Source organism: Armigeres subalbatus, chromosome 2, assembly GCF_024139115.2.
Source record: "Armigeres subalbatus isolate Guangzhou_Male chromosome 2, GZ_Asu_2, whole genome shotgun sequence".
NCBI lineage: Eukaryota > Metazoa > Arthropoda > Insecta > Diptera > Culicidae > Armigeres > Armigeres subalbatus.
In genome coordinates this window covers 204,841,368-204,869,156 of record NC_085140.1, presented here as the reverse complement: position 1 = coordinate 204,869,156, position 27,789 = coordinate 204,841,368, and the positions used below count along the sequence as shown (strand labels likewise).

At 37.0% G+C, this 27,789-nt stretch overlaps 1 protein-coding gene across 5 annotated transcripts in view; it reads left to right on the top strand.

Annotated features, from left to right (window-relative positions):
- Positions 1-27,789, top strand: part of LOC134211535 (coronin-1C-A) — a 98,411-nt gene that overhangs the window by 22,761 nt on the left and 47,861 nt on the right. For all 5 annotated transcript variants that reach the window (XM_062688470.1, XM_062688471.1, XM_062688473.1 and 2 more), the window contains exon 2: positions 11,311-11,784. In XM_062688470.1, the coding sequence (XP_062544454.1) occupies positions 11,587-11,784 (198 nt within the window). In that variant the 5' untranslated portion in view covers positions 11,311-11,586. The remainder of the gene's footprint in view (positions 1-11,310; positions 11,785-27,789) is intronic.

The following is a 27,789-nucleotide window of genomic DNA, read 5'->3' as shown; positions in this document are numbered from 1 at the left end:
GTAGTTCGTGCAGACTAAAGAGAGGCTTCCAGAGAAGCGTTTTCTTATAGTCCAGCCTCATGTTTCTTTTCAGAACATCTAACTGCTCCGCGTCTGACATGGGCTGAATCATAGATCTGAACATCCTTTCCATGTCGTAGTAATACTCCTGGAAAGTTTCGTTCCTTTGCTGGCGTCTTTGGTAGATTTTTGTTCGTACCAATGAATCCAATTCAGGGTGTGCAAAAGTTTTACGAAGCTCGGCCACTAAATGTGCCCAGTTCGCCAAACGCCCTGATGTTCGCATGGTCATATACCAGTTTAATGCTGGCCCGGTAAATAAATGCAGTGCTGAGTCGAAGAGTTCGGCCTCGGAAGTACGCTCCGATAAAGCCAACTGCGAAACCAACATCAGGAACTCATTTAATTTGAGTCCCTGATCTGTACCCGCATACTTCTCCAACTTCCACTTAGCCACTGGTAATGATTTATGACCGTAATGAACAGGTTGATTGTTAGCAGGTAATGTATAACGATGTGGGAATGGCGCCTGTCCAACGTAATTTCCCTGATTAGAAGATAAACCTGGTTGAATAAAATTCAAAGGAGGTATCGCAGTCGCATGAGGCAGACCTAGAGGTACCGAGTATAAGGCATTCGATTCCTGTGCTGTTCTGACAAAAGAGTTCGGATTCGCTGATGTTAATACCCGAGGAGCGGCACTGCTGGGTGTGGCAGTTGTATCGAAACTTATTCTTGGAAAAGGTTCCGGGGCCTGAGGAATTGTTGAGACAAATTTGGATGCACCATATCCTGAGTTAACATTTGTTGGCAACGAAAACTTTGGTATAGTACCAGTATACGTCACAGTACTACTTGGCATAGTGTGATTTGCACTAGTCACCGGATAAGTGTGTGCTTGGCTAACTTTAGGAGAGGAATGTGAATCCTTAAATCTACGGAGTAGATAAACTTCGTGTTCTAGCTGCATTAACGCCTGCTTCACTACCTTTGGCTCTGTTTCCTCTGGATTGCCAGAGTCCAGCAAACCTAATCTGAGCAACGAATTTACTATTGCATTATCGTCATCTACTATCGCGTTCTCAACATTGTTCTCCATCCCCGATTGGGGTGGCGCCTCCGAGTTTACAGGTAGCGTACCTGTCGCCCCTGTCAATGGAAACCCGTTTTCGTCAAACAAATTAATCAGATCTGATTCGTCTACTTCACCTGAACCCATTGACCGTTTTCCGTAGAAAAATCTATTCAACCGCGACAACACTACTTCCTGCATTCGCCCAATTTCTATTCCATCTTCAGGACGTATGTAATCTTCTAACAAAATTAGCCGACTACCAATGTGCAACAATCTCGACTGACATCTCGGTGGTACGCCTTTGGATGAAATGCGAATGGTTTCATCAATTTCATTGAACTTCGCCACACAAACTCTAAAGTCTTTCACTGGATCTTGTTTGAGAGATTTTTTTGGGATTTCCCCTGATTTTTCATTTTTCAAAGTCTCTCTTAGAGCCCTTCTTTTTCTCGACATTGATTCATTATCATTGAAAACAATATCCCTGACATCTAATTCAAAATTAAGCTCGTCCTCGTTCAAATGGTCTACTCGAATGTCATAGTAGCATTGCTTCAACTTTTCACTTACCAAATCTTGCAAAGTTGCAGTCATTTTGCAATATAAAGAGAAAAACTATATACAGAAAAAATATTCAACCTATTCTAATCAGTTTCAATTTCAAGTTTCAATTCAGTTAGTCTTAATTATAAATTAACCTATTCTTAATTCAAATTCACTTTTTTCTTAATTAATGATTTCTATTTCGTTTCAAGTTCACTTATTTTTTTAAATATGATGGACAATCAGCAATAAATAGAGTAACCGTGAAGAAAAGCCAAATATTCTGCCCGTAGTATGTGCCTATAACCGAACTTTTATCTTTAAGAGGATCAAACAGAGTTTATGTATTTTTCCATCGACCAGAACGCTTACGTAACACCACTATACAATCACGATGAATGGGAGGATCGTGAGTCTCCCGGAGCAAGTGTAAAAAAAATGTTCTTGGAACAAGGATATTTTTTTTTTTGGTTGGATCGCCAATTGTAATTATTCTTATGGCTAGCTCGTGGCGAATCTAACCTCAGGGTCGGCTGGCTCACTTGCTTCGAGAGGACACACGGAAAACCAAACAACCTGTAACTATCGGTAGCGGACCACACAAGGACATTCAGGACCCTCTTCCAAACAAAATAATGGCACGGACACAACAGAATAAGCTTACATATCTATTTATTCAAATATTTACATGTTTTTGATTTGTGGAGCTTCGTTGCGGCCGAGCAGGATCTGGTGAGGCCCATCGATGGATTCGCATGCAGAGAGAAGGGAGGTGGAGGCGGCGACTGGCAGGGAGCTGGCAGCATCCGTTGTTTTAGGTTGGACCTTTTCGGATTTTGGGGCGTCTCGACGTTCCGCGCGCTCGCTAACGGGACGGTGGCACATCGGATTTTGGGCGCTAACAAGCGGGGCAAGCCCTCGGACCTTGCTAGACCCTCACCTCCATAGCGTTGGCCACCGCTATCCGTTGCGTGTGGTGTGGCAATTGCGTCAGGCTCACGAACCACCAGCACGGGACACCCCCCTGAAATGAGATGTAGTTCTTGAAGCCGTCTACCGATTGGGTGGCGCTAGTGTTGCCTTTCCTATTTTAAGCTCCGTTCATACCGCCGCGAGAGCATTGGCGATTGGCGCTTTGATGTTGCATGAAGAGGAAGAAGCAGAAATATGATAATCAAAAATATTCGCACGGGAAAACATACGAAGAAATTTTTGAAACTCTCTTTAAAATTCTAGAAGCAATTTAGTTATAAACGGTAAGCAGTACGAGTTTAGACTTGTTTTCTACTGCACAATAAACACAATATTTCAATTTCAATTTGATATCATACTTAATGCACAGTATAAGGAAAGTCCAATCCCGTACTGTTTACCGTTTTTAATTAAATTGCTTCTAGAATTTTAAAGAGAGTTTCAAAAAAATTTTCTTATGTTTTCCCGTGCGAATATTTTTGATTATCATATTTCTGCTTCTTCCTCTTCTTCTTCATGCAACATCAAAGCGCCAATTAATCACGTCGAAAATCACGCAACAATGCAATACATCTCGTTGAATATAATTTAACAATGCAACACATGCCGCTTGCGCATCCGACTGTTCTAACTTCGTGTGTTTATTGCTTAACCGGCAATGTTTACATCCAGCACCATGTTGCAGCACCATGTTTTTGGCTTCAGGCAAGTTGTTCGTGGATGACAGCCGTTTCATGGGGGTGGCACGGGACTCGCCGAAACTTTCCGATAGTGATTTGGTTCCTCGTTCGACGTTTACAATTTCCACAATGGCCACCAACCACGTGGGAGACACTTGGAAAACGATCCGGACGTAGCTTTTTTTTAGGGTTCGTAAGCCGCTCTCCGGTACATCCACCAGAATCACTTTGTTGGACTTGTCCCTCGCCGTGGGTGATCGTTCCTCGGTGATTGGTTTTGCTCCTTCTGGACACGAGGAGCCCTTGCCGGGCGTCGTCTGCCTAGCCCGATTTCGGGTCTGCTCGAGTTCTTCCTTCTCAAAACTACCCTCCGGGGATTCTTACGCGGCACTCCACTGTCGGCACCGGATCAGGAATAATCGGAATAATTTTCCACTTTTCTTTTGGTACAGAGCGGTTCCGAAAAATTAAACATCCGTCTCGGATGGAGGTTCTCGACTTTCTCCCTGTTTTTTTCTCCTTCCTCCCTATCCTCCCCTCTCGTCCTTCCGTTTTTTTCTCCCTTTCTCTCTCCCTTATCGTCGTTTCTTCCGGCCGTGCTCACTGCCAACCTTTTAGATGTGGTGAACGGGTTCAACGGTGAGGGGTACATTGCTCTTATTGTATAATTTTAAATAAACAGTTTTTTTTTATAGCAACCTAATTCCAAATGAGGTATATAATTCAAATGTTTTTTTTCCATTTTTATATTTATTATGTGCCAACGAATTCTATAAAATCTAAGCTATCATTACACTTTTAATTAATAACATTTTTTTCAAAAAAGATAGTTTTTTTTTATACATTACATGTTTTCCTTCTAGCCTGACTGACTACCCCGAACTCCCAGTGCTGGACCTCCCTCTTGTTACTAATTGTTGGTAACAACGAATCTTAGTTTTAGTTTTTCACAATTTACTCAACCTTACTCGTTATTTTCGCATAAAGAAATCTCATATAAACCCGTCGGAAACGATAACGAACTTGTCTGTTAAACAAATGAAGAAAATCCATCCATTCGTTTTTGAGATATGCGGATACGAACACAGACCATTTCATTTTTATTATATAGAAGATTCAATGCGGTTTTGTTCAGGAATCCAGCTATTTAAGTATTAGTTTTCTCAGGAAGTCCCGCGGTAATTACAAAAAGAATATCCGAGGGAATTTCGGGAGGAATGCCCGGAGAAATTCTCTGAGGACATTCTGAACATGTTTTCGATTTACCGATTAATTCCTGTGGAAATCACCCAAGGAAATTCTGAGGGAATTTCTGGAAAAAAATCCGGAAATTATTCTAGAATTTTGTTAAGTATTCCTAGGGAAGTTGTTAGAAGAATTGTTGGGGAGATTTCCGAAGGAGTGCCTGAAGGAATTTTTCAATGAATTTCTGGGAGAATTTGTAAGCGAATTCCGTAGTAATTGGGAGAAAATTTCCCAGAGAAATTTCGGAGGAATTCTAGGGGAACTTCTGGATGAATTTCTAGAGAATTTGTTTGGGGAAATTTGCCTCAATTTTTGGAGAATTTCCGGAGAAATTCTTGGAGGAATTTTACAGAAATTGCTTAGGGAATTTCCAGATAATTTCCTGGTGGAATTTTTAGTTTCCGCCATATAACGTGCAATAGCGGCGCCAGTCTGAAAGAATTTTCGACGGATTACCGGAATTTTAGAATGAATTCTGGGGAATATTTCCAAAAGAATTATGAGAGGAATATCCGGGAAATTCCTGTGGTGATATGCGGAGGAATTTCCGTATCAATATCTGGAAGAATTCCTGTGGGAATTTTTAGCAATACTACAGCGGAGGGGAAATTTCTGAAAGAACTTCTGGAAGAACTTCCGGAGGTATTCCTGAGTGATATTCGAAGTAATTTGGAGAATTTCCAAAGGAATTCAGGAGAATTTTATTAAAAACAAGTTGACCCGGCAGACGTTGTCCTGCATAGAAGGCGAAAATGCGCGTTGTGAACTGCCCATGCAAAATTTCCATACGAATCTTAATTTTAGTTTTTCACGATTTACTCAACCTAACTCGTAATTTTATCATAAGGAAATATCATATAAACCCGTCGGAAACGAAATCGAACATATCTGCTGAAGAAGTGAAGAAAATCCATCCAGTCGTTTTCGAGTTATGCGGATACGAACACAGACCATTTCATTTTTGTTATATAGATATTCCTTGGGAAGGGGGTGCCGTGGCGTAGTTGGTCACACGTCATACGGTCATACGGACTTGATTGGATGAACTACTAGAATGCACACTGCAACAACAAACAACTCATTGTCACGTCATGTGCTCATCGCTGCTACATCGATTAAGTAGAGGCGGAAGTAGCAAATTGAATACCAATAGGTGCAATAAATAAAATCTAATAAGAAAAATCGACTCTGTACAGTTGGTTGAAGGTTGTGACAACACATGGATTCCTGGGGAAGAGTGAAAATTTTGGGAGATTTTTTACAGGCAATTGTAAGGGGAAATTCCAACGGATTTTCATAACAATTGTTGGCGTTATTTTCGGACAAATTTTCGAGGGAATTTTTGAAAGAATTCCGGTGGAAATCTTGGAGCGGATTTCGGAAGAATTCTTTGGGGAATTTTCGGACACACTCCCTGGGGTGGGGCTTAGGAGCAATTTCCAAAAGAATTCCAAAGTGAGTTTTGGGAGAATTTGAGAGGAATTTCTCGGAGAGCTTTTGAAGAATTTCCTATGGAATTCTTTCCAGAGAAGTTGCTAAAGGAGGAATTACTGGGAGAATTTATTTTCAAAGTAATTTCTTTTGGAATTGATTGATTATTGCCTGTGCAATTTCTGGAACACTTCCTGTAAGACTTCTCAACAAAGTACCTGGTAAATTTTTGGAGAAATTCCTACAGCAATTCTTCAACAGTCCAAATTTGCTCTCCGGGCCTTGATAGTAGGGGAAGGTGGGTAGACTTGATCCCCGGGTAGACTTGATCACCCCCTGTTTTATCGAAGACTAAAGTAGTTTTGTTCTATCGTATTTTTTAGTATAGATCCTCTAGACAAATGACCCTTATGGTGAGTTTTTGGATTGACAACCTTATTTATTCTGCAGGGCGGTTTGTATGTTTTGACCTTCCTAAAGATTTTTTTATTGGCCAAGCAAAATTTGAACAACTTTTCATAACAATGACCAAATGTTTTCATTTTTTCACAGCACAAAGCCATAAATATTCTTAATGATCTGTACTGATGAAAATGTCAACATTCCATCAAAGTTTTAGGACATTTGGATTTGAAGTTATTGGCTCAATATGGGGACACTTGATCCACCATTAGTCACCCATACAAAAATTTGGCGAAAAACTCAAAAAAATATAAATCTATTCTCAGGCTTCTATTTTTTTGTAAATTTGACAGATTTGATGAAGGGTTGCCAGGAAAAATTATTTATTGCGTAGATATCATAAAAAGGGGATCAAGTCTCCCCAAATTTTAAAATTGCATGTTCTGTCAAATTCAATAACAAAAATCGTTCACGTATACTCACAGCAATTCGAAAATTCCGCGTATTTTGAAGGAAAAATATTTAAAAACCTGAAGGCACCTTTCTAATTTTATCAAAGCAAGTTCTTGGAGAGGGATCAATTTCCCCCGAATATTTTAAAAGTCGATTTTTGACAGCACTCCAAAAAATCGATTGTGTATCAATAACAACAATAATTTAAGGACTGTCATACATCAGCAAAGTTAAATACTAGGGGGATTCACTTAACGGCGTAGGTTGCTGTGTATCTGTTTATGGAAATGTTTCACAGGCGATTTGAAATATGTCCCTTGTGATTGAGTGTGAAACATTTCTATAATCAGATACACAGCAACCTACGCTGTTAAGTGTATACCCCTACTATATTTCTTAGAGAGTCAGTGTGGAAATCGCGTATGTTTATTTATTTTTGGCTGTGATACATCGGAAATCAGAAAAGGGGATCAAGTCTACCCAGTCTCCCCTACGCATGCTGTGGACAACTGACTTAGCACATCCATTTAATATTTAGATCGTAAATTGCATCTTTTGAACAGCATGAACATGATGGAATACTAAAGGTACAACTAAATGTAGATGACTTAGTCAAACGGTATGAGTTCCAGAAAAAATTGGAGTACCTGGAACATTTGCGTTGGGCATAACCAAATTGTAAATGATTCTCTTGGACTCTGTATGAACACAATTACTTAACTTCGATTGCCTGGTGTAGTTTACCTAGAAGAGAACCTAGAACATCTGTAGGAATATTAACTGAAGCATGAGTTTTATCGTTTCTTGGATCCAGCACCGAGTGGTTTAACCCCCTAAGTTAGGCAATTAACTTTCAACTACCAACTTTGATATTTCTCTTGGCTTGAACATCCCCAATTTCCCATATAAACTCCCGTCTTGGATTTTAAATCCGCGTTCCAACTTTTTAAAAATTCTTTAACCAGGGACCTGAAACCTCGGTTAAGTTTTAGTTTCATCTTGAAGCAAGATCCAATGTTGCGCAGTGTTATTATTATTTGAGAGACTTGTAGCCCCTTACTGGACATGATTTATTACACCGCCCGCCGCCGACAATTTTTGAGTCTAGCTGTTGGTCTAGCTGCGATTCCCTTTTAAAAAGCAGGCGTTCGTCTGGAATAATGCAGTGTTGAATTTGATCCTTTCTTCCTTTTTTTTTATTTTTCTTGACAACAAAATAAAAATTCAATAAAGAATTAGAAATGTATCATAGGCAAACAAAAAATATTAAATTTTCACAAATAAAACAAAATTCCAAGAAACAATAAACAGTGATGAACTTAATATTAAATATTGTTTTAAAAAAAATCACTCCAATAAAGATTAATAAAAACAAAAACAAAAATATATTTGCACTTTTAAAAGTAAATATTGCAATAATGATTGGCATATGACTGTCGGCCTCCCGGGCCTCCTATCAAAAATGTGTTTATGTAGTGAACATATAGCCTTTTGGTTACTTCTTGGTATACGAAGAAGGCAAAATAAGCAATTAAATTGATTAAATTTTTCATGAACAATAAACGTTTTTGAAGAACGGATCATCTATGAAAAAACGCTTAGTTTTATTGCCTTTATACATTTTTTCAAGGAAACTTTCTTATATTTTTATTCCTCGATACTGATTTATTTCGTATATTTTGAGGGAAAATGTATTTATGTTGTGGAAAATTTTGTAAATGTTTATTGCTAATATTGATTTATTCATGAAAATTTTGTATTTGTTTTTTAAATGAAAAATTGATTTATTTCATTACCTATTGAAAATTTCGACTTATATATTTGCAAATTTTACTTTTAAAAGTTCCAATATTTTTTTGTTTCCTGGAAAAATCTATTATGTTTATCTAAATTTTATATTAATTTATTGCTTCTATCTTTTATTATGGGCAATTTCCTATTTTTTTATGGAAAATCTCTAATTTTTATTTTAGTCTTCTTCAGAAGTAGGTGTTTGCCCAGAAGAAGGCATTTGTGAATGTGATTCTTCCTCAGCTGATATTGCATCTGTCCGTAATAACATTCCGAAACCGAATATTTACCATCAGTTTATCATCCATTTGTATTTATAAAAACATGTCCCCTAAAATCATGCAAAATGTCAGTTACACTAAAATAATACACAGATAGAAAAAGTTGTTGAACTTTACACGAAAGTAATGCACATAAAGGGAATGCCGAAAAGAGCGTAAATTTAAACTGTATTATCGCCTGAATGTATGCGATTTCTAATGCATTATGCCAGTTTTTATTTGATTTATGCCATAGAAATTGACATAATGCTATAGAAATTGCGTACATTGAGGGCGAACTTGTTGAAAAAGATCTATGTACGCCCAGAATAGTGTAATCTTCCGCGTGTTTATTTTTTACGCGCTTATTAGTTTTCATTATTTTTTTCTGTGTAGGGTAAAAGTACCGATTTCAAATAATTTATTTATTTATTTGCCCATCCCGGGAAGATATTTATTCGAAGGTTGTCTATCAGCTTCAATACAGCAGCAATTCTTCAAATATATCTATTGTTGGGTCGAAGAAAATAATTTAAAAATCCTTCATTTAAAAAATATTAGCAACCCTGATAAATCAGAAGCCAGAATTAAGCCTCTACACCTTTCACATATATTCTAGCGTACATGTAATTGTTCTGTTACATGTAGATTTTATTTTTAATAGGAATTTTGTTTATATGATTTAGCGGAAAACCTATCAACAAGTTGATGACATTGTCGCCGCATTTTACGCATTCTGCTTTTGGTCTTCCGACTCAATGAAATATTGAACTTATCCCACAAAAAGTTGACTAGCTGATTAAACCGAGTTTTATGTAGGCTTAGAAATGTATTAAAAACCCAACTTTCTATGAAACTGGCAGCTCAAGCTAAATTTAGATGGAACTGTTCTTTTAATCAAATTTCAATTTATTTAATCAAAACAAAATATTCTAATAAATTATCAATAATTTGTCAAATTTTGATAACTATTTTCCAACAAATGAATAAAATAACTTATGTATTGGGTTTTCTAATATTTTAGTGAAATTATAATTCACCTAATCAATAATTACGAAGCATCAGTATGTATCGCTTGTTGAATTTTTCATCAATTTAACCTCTCCCACAGGTCAGCTGGAGTTGATCCTAGTATTCATGTGACCAGCGTAGCATTTGTTATCTAATTTGCGATAATCATTCCACAATAAACATATACACTTATTTATTCGGCAAGTTTGACAAGAAAATTGTGACTTCAATACAATCGATAAAACACACCATCACAAACTCGTATTCAGCGAAGATATTATTCGCCAGTCACCACACCCGACCGGTCCTTGTGGCGGTTGATAATCACCGTCACCGCAGCCAGCAAGCGTCGTCAGGTTGAACCGCGGCAATAATAAATTCTAAATCCACACCGCTGACATCATCCCCGTGCGCTTCAAAATTCAATTTGACGGCATGGGCTGCGCAAACGCTACCAGCTCACTCGTCAATCGGCCAAATCCTCCCGAAAAACTGTTACGTTCGTTTCTTGCGTTTTTGATCTCTTTCTCCACGAGGTCCACTATGGGAGGATATCCGACGGACTGAACGGGGAATATCGACATGCATTGGTTAGTTATGAATTAAACCCTAATTATCAGAGGGTCTCAAACTTCTAACGACTAATCTAGACCAACATTTGAAAAGGGCGTAACAGCCAAAATTTATTCCTTCTGATTTTTCGTCCACATATAGAGCTATATATGTAGACGAAGAATCAGAAGGAATAAATTTTGACTGTTACGCCCTTTTCAAATGTTGGTCTAGTAATATTATAAATTTTGTATCGTATATTCAGAGAGTACATGTAGACGTAAAGTTTCGATCAAGTAGTGAATACTGAATAGTACTAACTTCTCTTCTGAATGAACTGCTGAGGATATTCCACCATTTTATTTTTATATAAATACTATAAATTGTGGAGAATATCTATTAATTTGTATTCGGGTAATGTAGAGGCGTTTCCAAAACACGTTACTTTTGGCCATCTGTTCGCATTGAAATATTCAACCGTGCGATCCATCCATCGGTGGCAATGCCACTGAAACTTGCTTGCGGCTATGTTTTAAAGGTCCTACACTGAAGGCTGATCAATGCGACGACAATGATAAACTTTCTAGCGAGCCAACCGAAACTGATAACTATCGGTCCAACAACGTGGATGTGAAGTGCTCAAGGCAAAATACTGTTTATTAACATTTTTATTTGATTTTATATTGGAAACTGAAATGGGAAAATGACACTATCGTGTAATTAACATGAATCACTTGTTTTTTGGGCCTGGCATTGATAGCAAGTTCCAATCAAAACCTTATCGGATATCGATTACTGACCCTGCCTTAAATGACCCGAAATTGTTTTTGATTTCGTTATCAACTGAAGCAAATTTACATACACTAACGTTATTTTTCTCTTCCAATCTTTCCAGGTTGTAAATTTTAGTGACGAAACAAATTGTGCTTTTTACCATAGGAAACCAATTGTGCTAGTGTATTTTTTTTTAATTCGAAATCCAATGTGAACGTGAAGCTCCAAATTGCGTGTAATCCAAATTAGTTACCGGTGTTCTAAATTGCTGAGTAACCTGCAATCATATCTCGGGGAAGTGCGGCGACAGATTAGTGGCTGCCGGTGGTAACAAATTGATTCAGTTTATCAAAAATTGTGAAGAAGAAGGCAAAGCAAACGCGCTGAAGAGAGCAAAATGTCGTTTCGTGTTGTGAGAAGTTCAAAATTTCGGCATGTTTACGGCCAGGCGCTGAAACGTGAACAATGCTACGACAACATCAGAGTCTCCAAAAGCAGCTGGGACTCCACGTTCTGTGCGGTCAATCCAAAGTTCCTCGCCATCATCGTCGAATCGGCCGGTGGAGGTGCCTTCATCGTGCTGCCACACAATAAGGTGAGTGGATTTTCCGTTTCTATTAGAGGGATATACTAAGTACGGTCGACAAAAATAGAAGTTGAATAACATGCGAAAAACCCATAGTTATGATGAGACGTACGTTTGAACCAAAAACATGGTCAAACAGTGTGCAATGAAAAGAACATTAATTTTAAAAATAAATCGCAACGAAATGGTTTTACCCAAACCATGAATTATATTATAATATATCATTATACACTTGTTGTTGAGAACTTAACTAATTTAAAAACAAAATTAATGAAATACTAAAAGGGATGATTTTAGTCAAGAAACTACTTAAATAAATTGCCTATGTATTGCATATTATCTTATACTAATTTTAAACTTTGAGTCTAAATCATTCTGGCCTTAGAAAGCAAGCTGTACCAAAAGGATGTTCGGAAGTTGTTCCGAATATCGTTTTTTGACAAATTACGAGGAAGGCAATGTCATTACTTAAATAGTTTTTTTAAGATCATGATATCAACACCAATCCCAGCGTGCAGGATAAAGTATATTCCTGATTCATACACACACTATACGATATTTAATCACAAGTTTATTGTTTATCCTAGTCAGACCATAAATTTGATCTTGAACTTTTTTGGAACCTACGCGTAGCTACGCTCGTAATAGAAATGAGAGAACTCAATCTACCTTCAACAGAGCTCCCGTTCTGATATTTAGTGGATCGTTTAAAATTTGTTCATTATCAAACATTAAACTCGTATTAAACCCTAAAATAATGTGACCTACTATATTCTATATTCACAGCAAAAAGAAGTGAGAATTCAACGATTTGATTGAGTTTGACAAGGTAGCACGGATTGAATTTACAGTCGACTCTCTACATCTCGATGTTCCATACCTCAATCTCACTATGTCGATGGTTTCCTCAGTCCCTTCAATTGGCATACATTTGGGCTTTCTACATCTCAATAACCTCCCTATTTCGATATCACTCTATCTCGATGGGTACTGATCATATTTTGTTCAGGAATCACTCTCCTTATGTCGATATATGTTCAAAATTTTAGGCTACTAGACCATTTTGGAACAATAACAAACGAATCAACAACAGAAAGCTACATTTGTTTTGTTGTTGTTTTTCATAGCAACGAGTGTTTTGGATCTAGTACCCATTTCAATTTTCCTTCCATTGCTCGATCTCTCCCTATCTTGATGATCCCTTCAATATCGAGCTGTGGAAAGGCGACTCGACTTTATTTCGATGTAAAATAACAATTTTGATTGAATATTCCATTTATTTGCATGTTCTACTATGTGAATAAAAATACATTTAAAATAACTAAATATTTTTATCTGTGTGCTAGTTGAACATTCAAACTGTCAATCGTTAAGTTCATTGCAGCGCTGCACTCTAGATCATTTTTTGTACCCACCTCGCCCTTATATTATATTTTGAGAATTTTCCATCTTTCACCGTCAAATTCGCAAACCTTTTATTTATATAAACACAGTTGACCCCAAGACGAATCGGTTAGTGAAAATATCTTGCAAATCGGTACATGCGTTCGTGATTTATATTGCCTCAAAGGAAATGCAAACTCATTTTTGACACTTACTAACTTTTTGAATATATAAACACAGCAGAGCCCAAGACCAGAGCCCGATTGATGAAAAAATCTTCCAAATCGGTCATCCCGTTAGTTATATTGCATCAAGGGAAATGTATTTATTCTATATACAAAACCATCAGAGCACCCGTTTGAAGCGATTTGGATAGGAAGAATGGGATTGCCAGCTTCCTATTGTTAACATTTCGTGAATGAAGGGCGGGCTCTTTTAGAGGTGTGCGCCGCCGCCGACAGTTTTTGGCACGCCGGCGCCGCCGACATTTTCGCATCGGCGTGCCGCCGTTTCAAATATTCAAATATTCCACGCCGATTCAAATTTTCAGTGGAAACTCCAAAGATTCAGTGCAATTTCCATATAATTTTTCCATATAGGGTAAAACGACCTATTATGGAGGGGTTAAGCACCGTGTCAAAACAAAATTGATTACAAAAATTCTTCAAAAATTACCTGTTGGACGATTTCCTCATTGTAGTAGTTGAATATGATGCTCGTTAACTATAGTTTCGTAAATATTACGTCAATTGTGCTGTACTTATGCTGTTTTGTTTTTATCACAATAAAAACAAACTACCGCAATAATAGGACGCAGTTGCCTATCGTTGCGGTATTTTTTGAAGGTCAGTCCTATTGTTGCGGTATTGCATGTAATTCTTATGGGGAGCGATACCGCAACAATAGGACCTTAGCACTACCGCAATAATAGGCTCAAAGGATTCAAATTTTTAACGAAAAATGTTGATTTTTCATCATTTTGAACGGAATTTTGTCAAACAAAAGCTGTTCTAGTCGTTAATCCGAAGAGTTTTAGCGTACCCACAATTGTTTTCAATGGTATTATATCCAGAAAGGACTACTTTAACACTACCGCAACATTAGGGCATACCACAACGATAGGACGTTTTACCCTAATATGATTAATTATTTTTAGAGCGTCCTAACCTTATAATTTCTTGATAGATCTCTACAACATCACGTTGAAACTCCAGAGAATTTTTCGTGAAGATACCAATTATTTCCATGAAAATTATATACAATGTCTTGTTGAAATTTTGAAAAGCTCTCCGTAAAAACTGAGCGTGAAAATTGCGAAGGAGTTCCCGTTGAAATTCAAAAAAATCTAATTGAAATTGAATTTTTGAACAGAAAAGAGTCGTTCGGCAGAAAGCCACAAGGCTGAAAGTTGTTAGGCCGAATATGTCGTTTAACCGAAAAGACTATTTGGTAGAAGCCTTCCCGAGCAAACCGATAACTTTTATGTTTACTTAATTTGATATTTGTTTGGTCGCTTTAACGGATAAAATAACAAAACGTAATAGCAGAAATATCTTACTGTGACATTCAATCATTAACTATTCCTGCCGTCGATGAGAGTAAATCGAAAACTACTTTTGATATTGGTTTCCGATAACAAATTAAGTACACAGTTTGATGTCATATCATTCAATTTAGGCTTTGGTCCGATTCGTGAATTAAAATAGAATTAAACTTACAAGTGACAGTTCGGAAATTATTAAATTCCCCGCTCATAAGAATGGCTGGTGCTACCTGTCGTAACCGGACACAAAAATCTTCAACAGATTGCACGCATGCAACTGTGTCAAGATTCGCCAACAGAATGACCTCTTTGACTCTGTATCCAGAGAACCTCAACGAAATGCCGGTTCAACGAATACCAACACTAATACAGTATCGAACGATGAGTCGCTCTTGCATCAAAACATCAGCACATACACATTCACACTTGTTTCGCTTCCCATTTCATTGCTATGTCATCTTCTATGTCATCATCGTCATAATCATTAACATCATTTTGGTTCGAAACTAGCTCGACAACAAAATCGATCCAAATTCAAAACTGAAATCGATTAACTCATTTTTATCAAGAATTCAATTTCAATTATATCTACCACATTATCCTTTGCCTGTACTCTTGCACGTTCAAATTCTATCTAAAAAAAATCTAAATTCAATTAAAATACAATACAATCCAAATGCAATCCAAATCCAATCTAAATTCAATTCAAATTAAATCCATTTCCAAACAAAATCCAATTCAAATACAATCCAAATCCCAATCCAATCGTAACTCCAATCCAAATCTATTCAAAATCCATTTCAAATTCAAAATCCAACCCAAATCCAATTTAATCCAATCCAAATCAAATCCAATCCGAATCCAGTCCAAATCCAAATCCAATCTAAATATAATCCGAATATAATCCGAATCCAATCCAAGTCCAATCCAAATCCAATTCCAATCCAAATCCAATCCAAATCCAATCCAAATCCAAATTTAATCCAATTCCAATCCAAATCCAATCCAAATCCAAATTTAATCCAATTCCAATTCAAATCCAATCCAATCCAAATCCAATCCAAATCCAATCCAAATCCAATCCAAATCCAATCCAAATCCAATCCAAATCCAATCCAAATCCAATCCAATTTCAATCCAAATCCAATCCAAACCAATCCAAACCAATCCAAACCAATCCAAACCAATCCAAACCAATCCAAACCAATCCAAACCAATCCAAACCAATCCAAACCAATCCAACCAATCTAAACCAATCCAAACCAATCCAAACCAATCCAAATCCAATCCAACTCCAATACAAATCCAATCCAAATCCGAATCCAAATCCAATCCAAATCCAATCCAAATCCAATCCAATCCAATCCAAATCCAATCCAATCCAAATCCAATCCAAATCCAATACAAATTCAATCCAAATCCAATTCAAATACAATCCAAATCAAAATTTAATTCTAATCCAATGCAAATCCATTCCCAATCCAATCAAAATCCTATACAATCCAAATCCAATCCAAATCCAATCCAATTCAAATCCAAATCCAATCCAAATCCAATCGAAATCCGATCCAAATCCAATCCAAATCCAATCCAAATTCAACCCAAATCCAATCGATATGCAATCCAAATCCAATCCAAGCGAATTAATAAATTTGCAATTAAATGCGAAACCAATCCAAATAATATCCAAATCCAATCACAATCTTATTCAAATTCAATTAAATTCTAACAAAATCCAAATCTAATCAAATCAACCTTGAAATCATTTGTGATATTTACATAAAATCCTAATATGGTTAATAAATTTCTAATTCATCACACCATTTAAAATCTAATCAAATCTAGCTTCAAACCATATACCAAAAAAATGCATTGGTCATAAAATTCTTTCTTCATGAGCATAATAATGATAAATGTTGCTTATTTTTTTTCAACTTCGTCAACTTCCAATAAACAATCATTCAGATTCATAATATTTTTGCTTGCCACGCATTGCCATACTTATATCACACATTGTACTAATCATTCATATTTCACCCATCAGAAAAGTTCCATTAGTTGTAGCTTAATTATTAGCTTTGAAAGTAAATCTACACTCATCGCATCTCTACTTTTGTTGTTGTTTATTACAATTTTTTTCCAGCCTAGGAACATTCGCAGCCTACTCACCACCGTTATTGCGTCATGGCGAGCCTACTGGAACTCCTTTACTCTTTCTAAATTTTACTGCCATCGACACTTTTTTTTTTGCTTTGGCCTTGGATCATTCGCAGCCTACTCATCACCGCATCGGCGTCATGATGAGCCTACTGGAACTCCTTTACTCTTTCTAAATTTTACTGCCATCGACACTTTTTTTTTTGCTTTGGCCTTGGATCATTCGCAGCCTACTCATCACCGCATCGGCGTCATGATGAGCCTACTGGAACTCCTTTACTCTTTCTAAATTTTACTGCCATCGACACTTTTTTTTTGCTTTGGCCTTGGATCATTCGCAGCCTACTCATCACCGCATCGGCGTCATGATGAGCCTACTGGAACTCCTTTATTCTTTTTCTTCATTTTGTCAATTCGATTTTTTTTTTCGTTTTAGCCTCGGATCGTTCGCAGTCTACTCACCACCGCATCAGCGTCATTGTGAACCTTACTGGAACTCCTTTATTTTCACCAAACACATTATTTAAACATTGCGACTACCGCAATTACTCCCTTGATATCGGTTAACACACAATAATACTTACTTAATCCTACCAACTGCGCCAATTGTCGTAACCGGACACAAAAATCTTCAACAGATTGCACGCATGCAACTGTGTCAAGATTCGCCAACAGAATGACCTCTTTGACTCTGTATCCAGAGAACCTCAACGAAATGCCGGTTCAACGAATACCAACACTAATACAGTATCGAACGATGAGTCGCTCGCGAAGTGCGTGCATCAAAACATCAGCACATACACATTCACACTTGTTTCGCTTCCCATTTCATTGCTATGTCATCTTCTATGTCATCATCGTCATAATCATTAACATCATTTTGGTTCGAAACTAGCTCGACAACAAAATCGATCCAAATTCAAAACTGAAATCGATTAACTCATTTTTATCAAGAATTCAATTTCAATTATATCTACCACACTACCCAGCAAGACCAACATAACATCTAAAAAAAATAATTCAATATCTGTCAAAAGTAATCTTGCTCTGTGAGCAGGGTTATTTAAAAATTTTTGAACTGTCACTTTTAAGTTTAATTCATTTTTGATTCACGAATCGGACCAAAGCCTAAAGGTGCCGTCAGACGTTGCAAGCAAATCACTCGTGCGAGCGAATGATTTCTAAGAGCACTCGCAATTGCAGTCACACGTAGGGGAAGTGGGGGTAGCACGCCCATAGGGGTTAAAACGCGCCACCCCTGAATAAGGTTAAATATCCCCATTTTGATTATTTTCAATAGTCTATACGATAAAGCAATGAAAAATATTGCCATTGGATACATATATTTCATGATTTTCTCTAGTTATACATGAAAACTCGAAAAAACGATTTTGCGTGTTTTGATGCAATTCTAGCTCGGTGGAATTTAGTCTTTCTGTCGCTGTTATACATTGATAAATTAATAATTGAGCCATGAGCCATGCTGCTTACTCGTGTTCTTTATGTTCCACACGAAATCGTCGTCAAAAATGGTTTTAAAACGATTTTATGGGCCTTCAAACTTCTGAGGTCGGTGTGGGGCATTACGCCCATGCTCATTTCGTATGACCGAAACAGCTGAAACATTATAACAAATAATATATAATATATAATATAATAATATAATATATAATATAATATAATATATAATATAATATAATATATAATAATAATAATATATAATATAATATAATATAATAATATATAATATAATAACAAACATCGGTTAATTGCCTTAATGTAGGCAATTAAAATGAAAATCAGTACGATAAGCACATGCGCGTTTTAACCCATCCACTGGCGCATCTCACCCCGCATGGTTTCAAAATCATTTTTTTTCGGGTGCTTTTTAAAAATCAAATTTCTGTGCAATAAAATGGACAATTAGATATCTGTTATCGGTAGTCAGTCGCAGATATGCTGTTCTTCAGTATGCGCTGATGAAAACTGGCTGAAATGGTGGTTTTCATTGATAAAAATGGCATTTTCCTTAACGTGGGCGTCCTACCCCCAGTTCCCCTAGCAATTTTTTACTTTAAGCAAATGACAGATTTACTCTCATGCAAATATAAACAAAAACGAAAAACTTGTTTTTCGGCCACAAAATCTAATTTCATTCCTATTTTTGCAGTGCAACACTGCCACCTGAAAACGTTTTCACTTTTGCGAGCGAAAAATTTGCTAGTGCTGCACTAGCAAGCGTAATTTCGTTTCTGCGAGTTGAAAATTTTTAACGCTTAGCAGTCACACATTGCAAGCGAGCGTTTGCTTACGAGTTGTCATTTGTTTGCATGCAATCACTTTCAGTGTAGTCAAACAGGAAAATTTTTGACAGTTGTCACTTTCTGCGAGAAAAATGCTCGTTGCGAGTGATTTGCTTGCAACGTCTGACGGCACCTTTAGTAATCTAAGGTACACCGGGGCAAGTTGAAATGCGGGGTAAGTTGAAACGGAAGCTGTAATTCAGATAGGAAACGACCGAATGCTCTGATAATTTTTTTCAACAAACTACTCGCCTAAACGCTCCTTCTGACTGCCATTCCCGAAAGATTGCAGCTTCCAAAAGCAATCCCTGCCATTATTTATTTATCGCCCTTTGCAAAATCCAAACCAACTATTTGACGTACCAATGAAACAGGTCTCAAAACGATGTTTGGAAGAGTTTTTTCATCAAATTTTTACGGTAGGTAATCATTCAATGTTGAATAAGCATAATGATTATGAAAAATCGATGAAAGACCCATTTTAATTTTTGTATTTTGGTTGTTTGATATTGCTCTGCATGTTCAACTCATCGGGGCAAAAAGAAATGCATGGTGCAGGGCAAGTTGAAATAACGATTCAAAACGTCACCCTCGCAATTAAAAGTAATTTTTCTCAGAATTCAACATGGTCCGTAAATACATATATTCGAAAATCATAAATTTATAAAAAACATGCAAACTTCTGAACCTTAATTTAATAAATTTCTGCCCATTCCGTCATGAATGCAACCCTCCTACAATCTCCACTAGAATGAAAAGGGGTCATGTTTAAACTGCAGTTTTGAGATTTTTAATCTACTGAGCACTGATTCTCAGAAAAATAAAACATAGAGTATGTAAACATTTCGTTAACTCCACCTTTCACTTCCCCAGCTGCCTATTTCTCTAATCGAAGAGTTTATGATGGCTGGTTAATTAATGTGCATTTATGAAGAAGCCACAGCCGAATTAATCAACTGTGCAATATACAAGTCAACCAAATAATGAAGCATCCTGAATAGTAATCCGAGTTGTCACCAGTAGCAGGAAATCAATTTGATAAATTTTCAGCGTAGTGCGTTCTCCAGAATTTGGTCTTTGAAAATACGCTTGTGACTTTGTTGTACACAGCCCTTATTCGCATAAGAGTCCCATGTCATTTTCGCCGACTTGAGTAATTTGCCGTTGAATTTATCAAACTTGTTTTACATGTAGAAATACAAAAAAATCTAATAAATTGAAAAAAAAAACCCTGATTAATCCACCTAGCGGTGATGGTGCCTTTCTCGTGAATTATAAAAATAGCATTTTGGCCATTACTCTTGAGCCCATAGTCCGATCTGGCCAATTTTCAATAGGAAACAATGGGAGAGTATACTGTGTCGAATGCAACTTGTTGCGAGTGAATCGGTTGAGGATAAGTGCCTGAAAAATGAGTGACATTTTTTTACTCAATTTTTCTAGAAAAAAGTGGTATTTTGGCCATAATTTCCGAACCCATAGTCCGATCTGACCAATTTTCAATAGGAAACAATGGTAGAGTATCCTGCGTCGAATGCAACTTGTTGCGAGTAAATCGGTTAAAGATAAGTAGTTGAAAAATGATGCAGGGACTATGTCCAAGGGCTTGACGACCCCTCCCCATGGACACTGCGAGTTAGGGGGCCTGCCTAGGATGTGGTGGGGTTTGACAGTGGGCTCTGTTAAACCTCTACAAAAAGCTGCATGTGTCCATAAGCAGGCCCTATCAAACCCAGTCAACACATGAACGTATATGGTGTCGTGTAGGATGCTGGAGTGCAGGCGATAGATGTACTTTTCCACACAACATGTATGTATATCGTCTCCAATTTAGCATCTTGTATTGCACCATGTGCGATTTTATGTAGACTGGGAAGCGAACGTGTGCCGCTCAAAGCGCACAAGCCCAACACGAGTGCCAACCGGCACATCAGGATTAATACCAGTGAGATCCTGATTACGGTATACTGGTCAATGCAAGTGACACACACGCGCGCGAAAGTAATGCAAAATAAACGACATGTAAAATGAACGTAAATTTACATTCTTACTTAACGTCAAATAGAGATAAAATAAGGGTTGCTGAATAACATTAGCTTTCCGATTACTATCAATTATTTTCAATTTAAATCCCGTTTCTTTTTTACTTTTCTTACGTTAATGAAATGATAACGCGGGCGCCTAATCCAAAATTCAAATGAACAATCGCTCACTTTGAGCGATTGATTTTTTATTCTCGCGAAGAATGAACAATTGAACAAATTAAGGAAATGCTAATACTGCTGTGTAGAAGTTTCATAGGTCACATCACTTTCCATGGTGAATCCCGATCTATGTTACTGATTACCCTACCCAACTAACACTACTTCCTTCCCGTGGTAAATGTGGAGATGCAGAGGTATTCTCGGTCTCTAGTAGCAACAATTACCACACACTCACATTCCCTCCCTTTCCCAACTGACTGTAAGGACTTGGCCGGCGTCGTTATTGATCAACATTTGCGAGCTGCTGAAACGTGCACTTCGAGAATAGTTGGTAAATCCCAACCACTATTCACTTGGATCGTAGTGCAATTTGCACCAGTTCTGATCAATCACGGAGTAGCAACCATTGATATGTACAGTCAGTCTAAGCTAAGCTAAGCTAAAGATAAGTAGTTGAAAAATGAGTGACATTTTTTTTGGGGTGGGTGCGCACAGACACACACACATACACACACACACACACACACACACACACACACACACACACACACACACACACACACACACATACACACAGACATCACCTCAATTCGTCGAGCTGAGTCGATCGGTATATAACACTATGGGTCTCCGAGCCTTCTATAAAAAGTTTGTTTTTGGAGCGATCATATAGCCTTTACGTATACTTAGTATACGAGAAAGGCAAAAATTGGTATCTTTCCAAAAAATTGACATAATATTCTTTATCCGTATTGTCTTTGTCCCACAATTAAATGGACCACACTTAAATTTATTTTTTGTGTGAAAGAATACATATCAAAATCTAGAATCTGATTTTTATGAGAGTAAATATCAAGATTTGTTTTCAAATTTCTAGAACAAAGCCTACTATTTTATCAGTTTTTCTTAAACAGAAGACAATTTTAAGCTAATTACTGAAAGAAAATCAAAATCGTCAAAAACTGACATGGGACTCTTATGCGAATTCTGACAGTATTATAGTCACCTTTACAACCTCGTGCTTCTTGAGTCTCACTGAGTACATACATTTTGTTATTAATACCGCAAAATTAGCTTACGTCTGAATATATCGCAGTAGCTTTCAACTTGCCCCTGATTCGCAGGGCAAGTTGAAACGATGCACATAAAAAAATAAATTAAATATAAAAAATATTTATAAAAAAGATTGTTAAGGTTGCTTATTTTTTATGTATAATATTTGGACGGAACTACCAAACACCGCAAACGGATTCAAAATATATCAAAGGGTGATTTTTTTACAGCACTTCGAATTTCAACTTTGAAAATACCGTTTCAACTTGCCCCGGTGTACCTTACAGCTAAATGAGATCAAAATATGTAATCAATCATAATGATATATACATATTTGAAAACGAATTATGACTCAATTTGATGTCAAAATCAAAATATGTTTTCTATATGATCTCATTATGTTTTCAGACTTCGCTAGGATATCTAGCCTAAGTTATTTGGCCGAGAATATCATTTGGTCGAACAGTTCTTTTGGCTAAAAAAAATCGTGAATATGTCCTTCGGCCGAAATAGTCGTTTGGTCGAAAAGGACTTTCGGTCCAAAGTGTCGTTCGGCTGAATTGGTCATTTTGAATATTTTCAAGACAATAACGGGAGAATCTATTGATTTTCGCTTCAAAATTTCAACGAAATATTTCTAGGTTTTCCAGAATAGTTATCCGAAAATTATTTTCAGATTTTCCACGGAAACTACTTTCAAGTATCGAGAACTCTTTGGAATTACCAAGAGGAGCTCTTTGGATTTACTAAGGAAAGTTGTTTGGGATTCACATGAGAATCTCTTCGGATTTTTCACGAGAAGTTGTTCCAAATTTCTACAGGAAAATGTTCGGAATATCCACGGAATGTTCCTATTGAGTTTCTTTTGAATATCCTTTGCAATTCACACAGAAAATTGTGACTGGTAAAAGAGATGCTTTACGTTGACTTCCCCAATCTAGATTATATAAGACGGTTAGTTTTTTATCCTTTATTAAAATGATTTTTTCGCAGGGCGAAGTTCATCACTAAACGGCTAGTTTGGCATAGCCAACTTTAAAACATCGAAAAAATGCTCGGAATTTTTGAGGATTTTTTTGGATTTCTTCTGAAAATTCTTTCTATTTTCGATTAGAAATTCTTGGTAAGTTCCATTGACCGAAAGCGACAGACGGCCAAACTGGCCATTCGGCCCAAAAAGCCAGGTTGTCCGGCCGAAACGAACGTTGGCCAAAAATGCCATTTTGCAGAAATAGTTTTTTGACAGAATGGGTCATTTGGGCGAAAAAGTCATTTGGTCCAACTGATAATACAGCCAAATTTCAATGACTGATCCTCGTACTGAACGGGTAATACGGTCAGAAATGGCCATTTGCTTGGCAAAATGGTCTTCTTGTCTATTGACCATTGAACAAAATTCCGTGGCCTCTCTATTTTTAAGTCGATACTGGCCTTAAGGCCAAAAGATATCTAACCAGGTACCATTTAGCAAAACTCAACGTTTCACGGAAACTGTTATCAGGTCAAAACTGGTTTGACCGAAAATGTAGTTTGGCCGAAAGCAATGGCTGTGGCAATGGCAAAAGGAAAATTTTGGCAGACTTGTAAAAAGTTGTCTACCCTAACTATTTGGCTGAATTTGCCGTTTGAATGAAAAAGTCGTTTGACCGAATATAGATCATTTGACCAAAAATGCCGTTTGGCAAAAAATGTCATTCTGTAGAAAGAGCCATTTGGCCCAAAAAATATACTTTCTGCAACCTTCTTTGAAAAGTGTTGTTCGGCTGAATTGATCATTTTGTCAAAAATACGTTTATCCGAATTTACTTTCTGTAACCTTCTTTGAAAAGTGTTTTTCGGCTGAATTGATCATTTTGTCAAAAAGACGTTTATCCGAATATCAATTCGGCTTAATGGGATTTGGTTAGATGGCTTTTGGCTTAAAGGCCAGTATCAACTTAAAAAGTAGAGAGGTTACGAAATTTCGTTCAAGGGTCGTTTGACAATTAGCCTTTTCAACTTAAATGTTATTAGGAAAAATGGATGGATATTTTGGATTAAATTACCCGTTCAGTTATTGACATTTGGCCGTATAACCTGTTGGCCTAAACTATATTTTCGGACCAATATTCCATTCTGCCAAACGACCATTTCGGCCAAACAGCATTTTTGGTCTGATGACCTATTCGGCCAAACGACATGTTAGGGCAAACGACTATTTGGGACAAATTACCAGTTTAGCCGTGTGTCGATTGCGGCCAATGGGATTTTCCAACAATTTCTTATGGACAAAACATTAGTCGTTCGATAACTGCAACATGTTTTCATTTTAGCTAGTCAATGGCGTTCGATAACTGCGACGCATTCAAGACGGCAAACAATTGTCAGACGGCGTCAGAATAGAAGTGCACCTGATTGTTCAGCGTTATCTAGCTTTCCACGCTCGTCAATGGCGGCTTACCGGTGTGTAAAAATCAATTGATCACAGTACTGTTTGAAACTAGCTGGAGGAAAGCCTAATGGCGTTCCTGGGTGAGGGGAAGGGAAAAAGGCCTTTTCGACAGTGAGTTTCCCTCCAGTGTCAAACAGTACAGCGACCGATTGATCTTTACACTCCGACAAGCCGCCATAACCGAGCGTGGAAAGCTGGATGCAGCTATCATCGACATTGACATCGTTTTGAAGCTCAGCTGTCCGATAACTGCAAAACTGATGTAACTATCGAAATGCTGTTAAAAGCATTGCAGTTAAATTACTTTCAGTTATCGAACGTCTAATGTACAAAGAATTTCCCGTAGAAACCCAATAATTTTAGAACAATTTTTCTTGAAGACATTTTGAACAATCCTCCGCAGAAATTCTAAAGAAGTTTCCGTTAAACTTACGGACAATTTCTCGTGAACATTCCAGAGATTTTTCCTGGAAATTCTTAAGAATTTACTGTTTTATTGTTGGTCATGCCAAGCTAGCCGTCTTTACTATTCTAGACTGAGAAAGCCAACGGTTAAACACTCATTCTACCAACCGCACTCTCCTACAATTATCAAGAATTTTCTGTGAAAATTTCGAAGATTTTTCTGCTGAAATTCCAATCAATTTTATTTGGGAATTACAAAGACCTTCATTTAGTAATTCCAAAGATTGCTCGAAAATATTTTCCATTTTTCGGAAGCCACCTGCTTATTTTCATTACCAGCTAAAAAATAGATGGTACCTCAATGAATGTAAAAGTTCGAAAAGGTACCTCTCAAGAAAAAAAGTTGAGAGTTGGGGTTTTCACAATAAAAATCAAAATTTTGATACAAAAATATATGCATCAACCAAGAAAATAAAATAACTTATCACGCAATTATAGGTACGAGATTAACTTCTTTGTTATTATATTTGTTTTGAGTTTTGATTTTAATTTGAAAATTTTTGTGAAAAATAAATGCAGATTCTTTCGAAGATGATATCATTCAGTAGCAAATTTATTCAAAACTAGTCGACCCGGCAGACGTTGTCCTGCATAGTAGGCGAAAATGCGCGTTGTGAACTGCCTATGCGAAAACCTCATACGAATCTTTACTTTAGTTTTTTACAATCTACTCAACTTTACTTGTGATTTTTACATGAGGAAATATAATATAAACCCGTCGGAAACTATAACGAACGTTATTGCTGAAGAAATGAAGAAAATCCATCCAGCCGTTTTCGAGTTATACGGATACGAACACAGACCATTTCATTTTTATTATATAGATTGAGATACCTAGCTCACAATAAGTAATTGTGATAACAGGAAATAATATTCTATTCATTTATTGAAAATTGTGAAATTGTTCAATGTGACCCCGGTGATCAATGTTCTCCCAGATTACGGTACTTGTATTTGTATGCCCAGGGAAGTCGAGATAATTTCCAACTCGAAAATTTTCTAGAATAGAACGGGAATCGATCTCAGCCACCTTCAGCATGACCTTCCTTTGTAGCCGCGCATCTTACCGCACGGCTAAGGAAGGCCCCTCATCTTATTTGAAAAAGTTAGAATCAACAAAATTGGAATCGAAAAAAATTGAAAAAAATTGAAATATTGTGAATTTGAGCAACAATTTGGACAACGATCATGAAACAACGGTCTGAAACTAATTTGAGTATCAGAGTAGCTGTCCACAGATCTGAACAGAATATTTTTTTACGTAATCAACAACCATTTTTACAGCTGTATTCTTGAATTCACTCTAATTCAATTATTTTTTAATGAGGAATCAAAAAGCTACAAAAAATAGTAGAACAATGATTTAAGATAACATTAAAAGAGATGGGAATTTAAAATTGACTGTATGAAATTTATCTGGATATTAGTTTTGAGACAAATGAGTGCAAAGTTTTTCAATATTTTTTCGCTGCAAACAAATTGTATGAAAGTTAAAAATTACTAACTTCCTGTGAATTTACACACTTTTTATAAGCATCGTAAAAAATATATCAACATATTGACGCAAAGCTCGAGAACCAAAACTGTTGTCAACTCAATGTATGTCACCTACAAGTAAATGTAGTTGTCCGGGGAATCCAAGAAACAAAGTGTCCCAGGATCAAATTTGATGGATATATGATGACTCCCGGTGGCCTGCAAGGCAGCTTTACATTTTGTAGAACCTGGAAGTTCAGTGCAGATCCAGAAACAGAATCTCGTTATGTTGCACGCGCTGGTGGTCGGCAAGCCTGTCGGGCCAGCGGGTGAGCCATAGTAACAGCTATGACGGTGTTGCAAGGTCCACGTGGTCCGTCCCTGCTTGCAAGATTCCAAAATCCTATGTACTATGCCCCGCATGTGAGCGCGTGGAACGTAGGGAAAATAGCAATCTCCATTTGCATCGAGGATAAGAACCTGCTGTTACTGATGCAGGGTAAAGTCCAAGCTACTTCGATTATCTCTCTGTCTACGCTGCGCGAGCTCCATCAGTTCCCGAACGACACCGCAACATGATGCCCTATGGGATTGGATTATCATTCATGGTTTCATTTAATTTGCACCCGATTTCTGCGAAATTTTTATCGATTCACCTACACAGTGCACACACGATAACACATTATTGTCGCTATCAACTTCTACAGGGGATATACCAAATGAAACTCGACTTTGGATATCATGACAGTTTCAAATTTCACCTAATTAAATTTCGTGAAATATTACGCAGGTTATGGTGTTGACTAATAAGTGCCTGGATATATTGGTTTAGCCTCGTTAGTATATATCTTGGTTTGATAGAAAAATAACAAAGCCTCAAATTGATATATTTTATTCACGATGTTTGATAATGAAACTATCACATCAACTCTAGGGTGTTTTGAAAATAGGTCAAATGAGCACTCAGTGAAATACATTTTAATCAATTAATTATGGTTT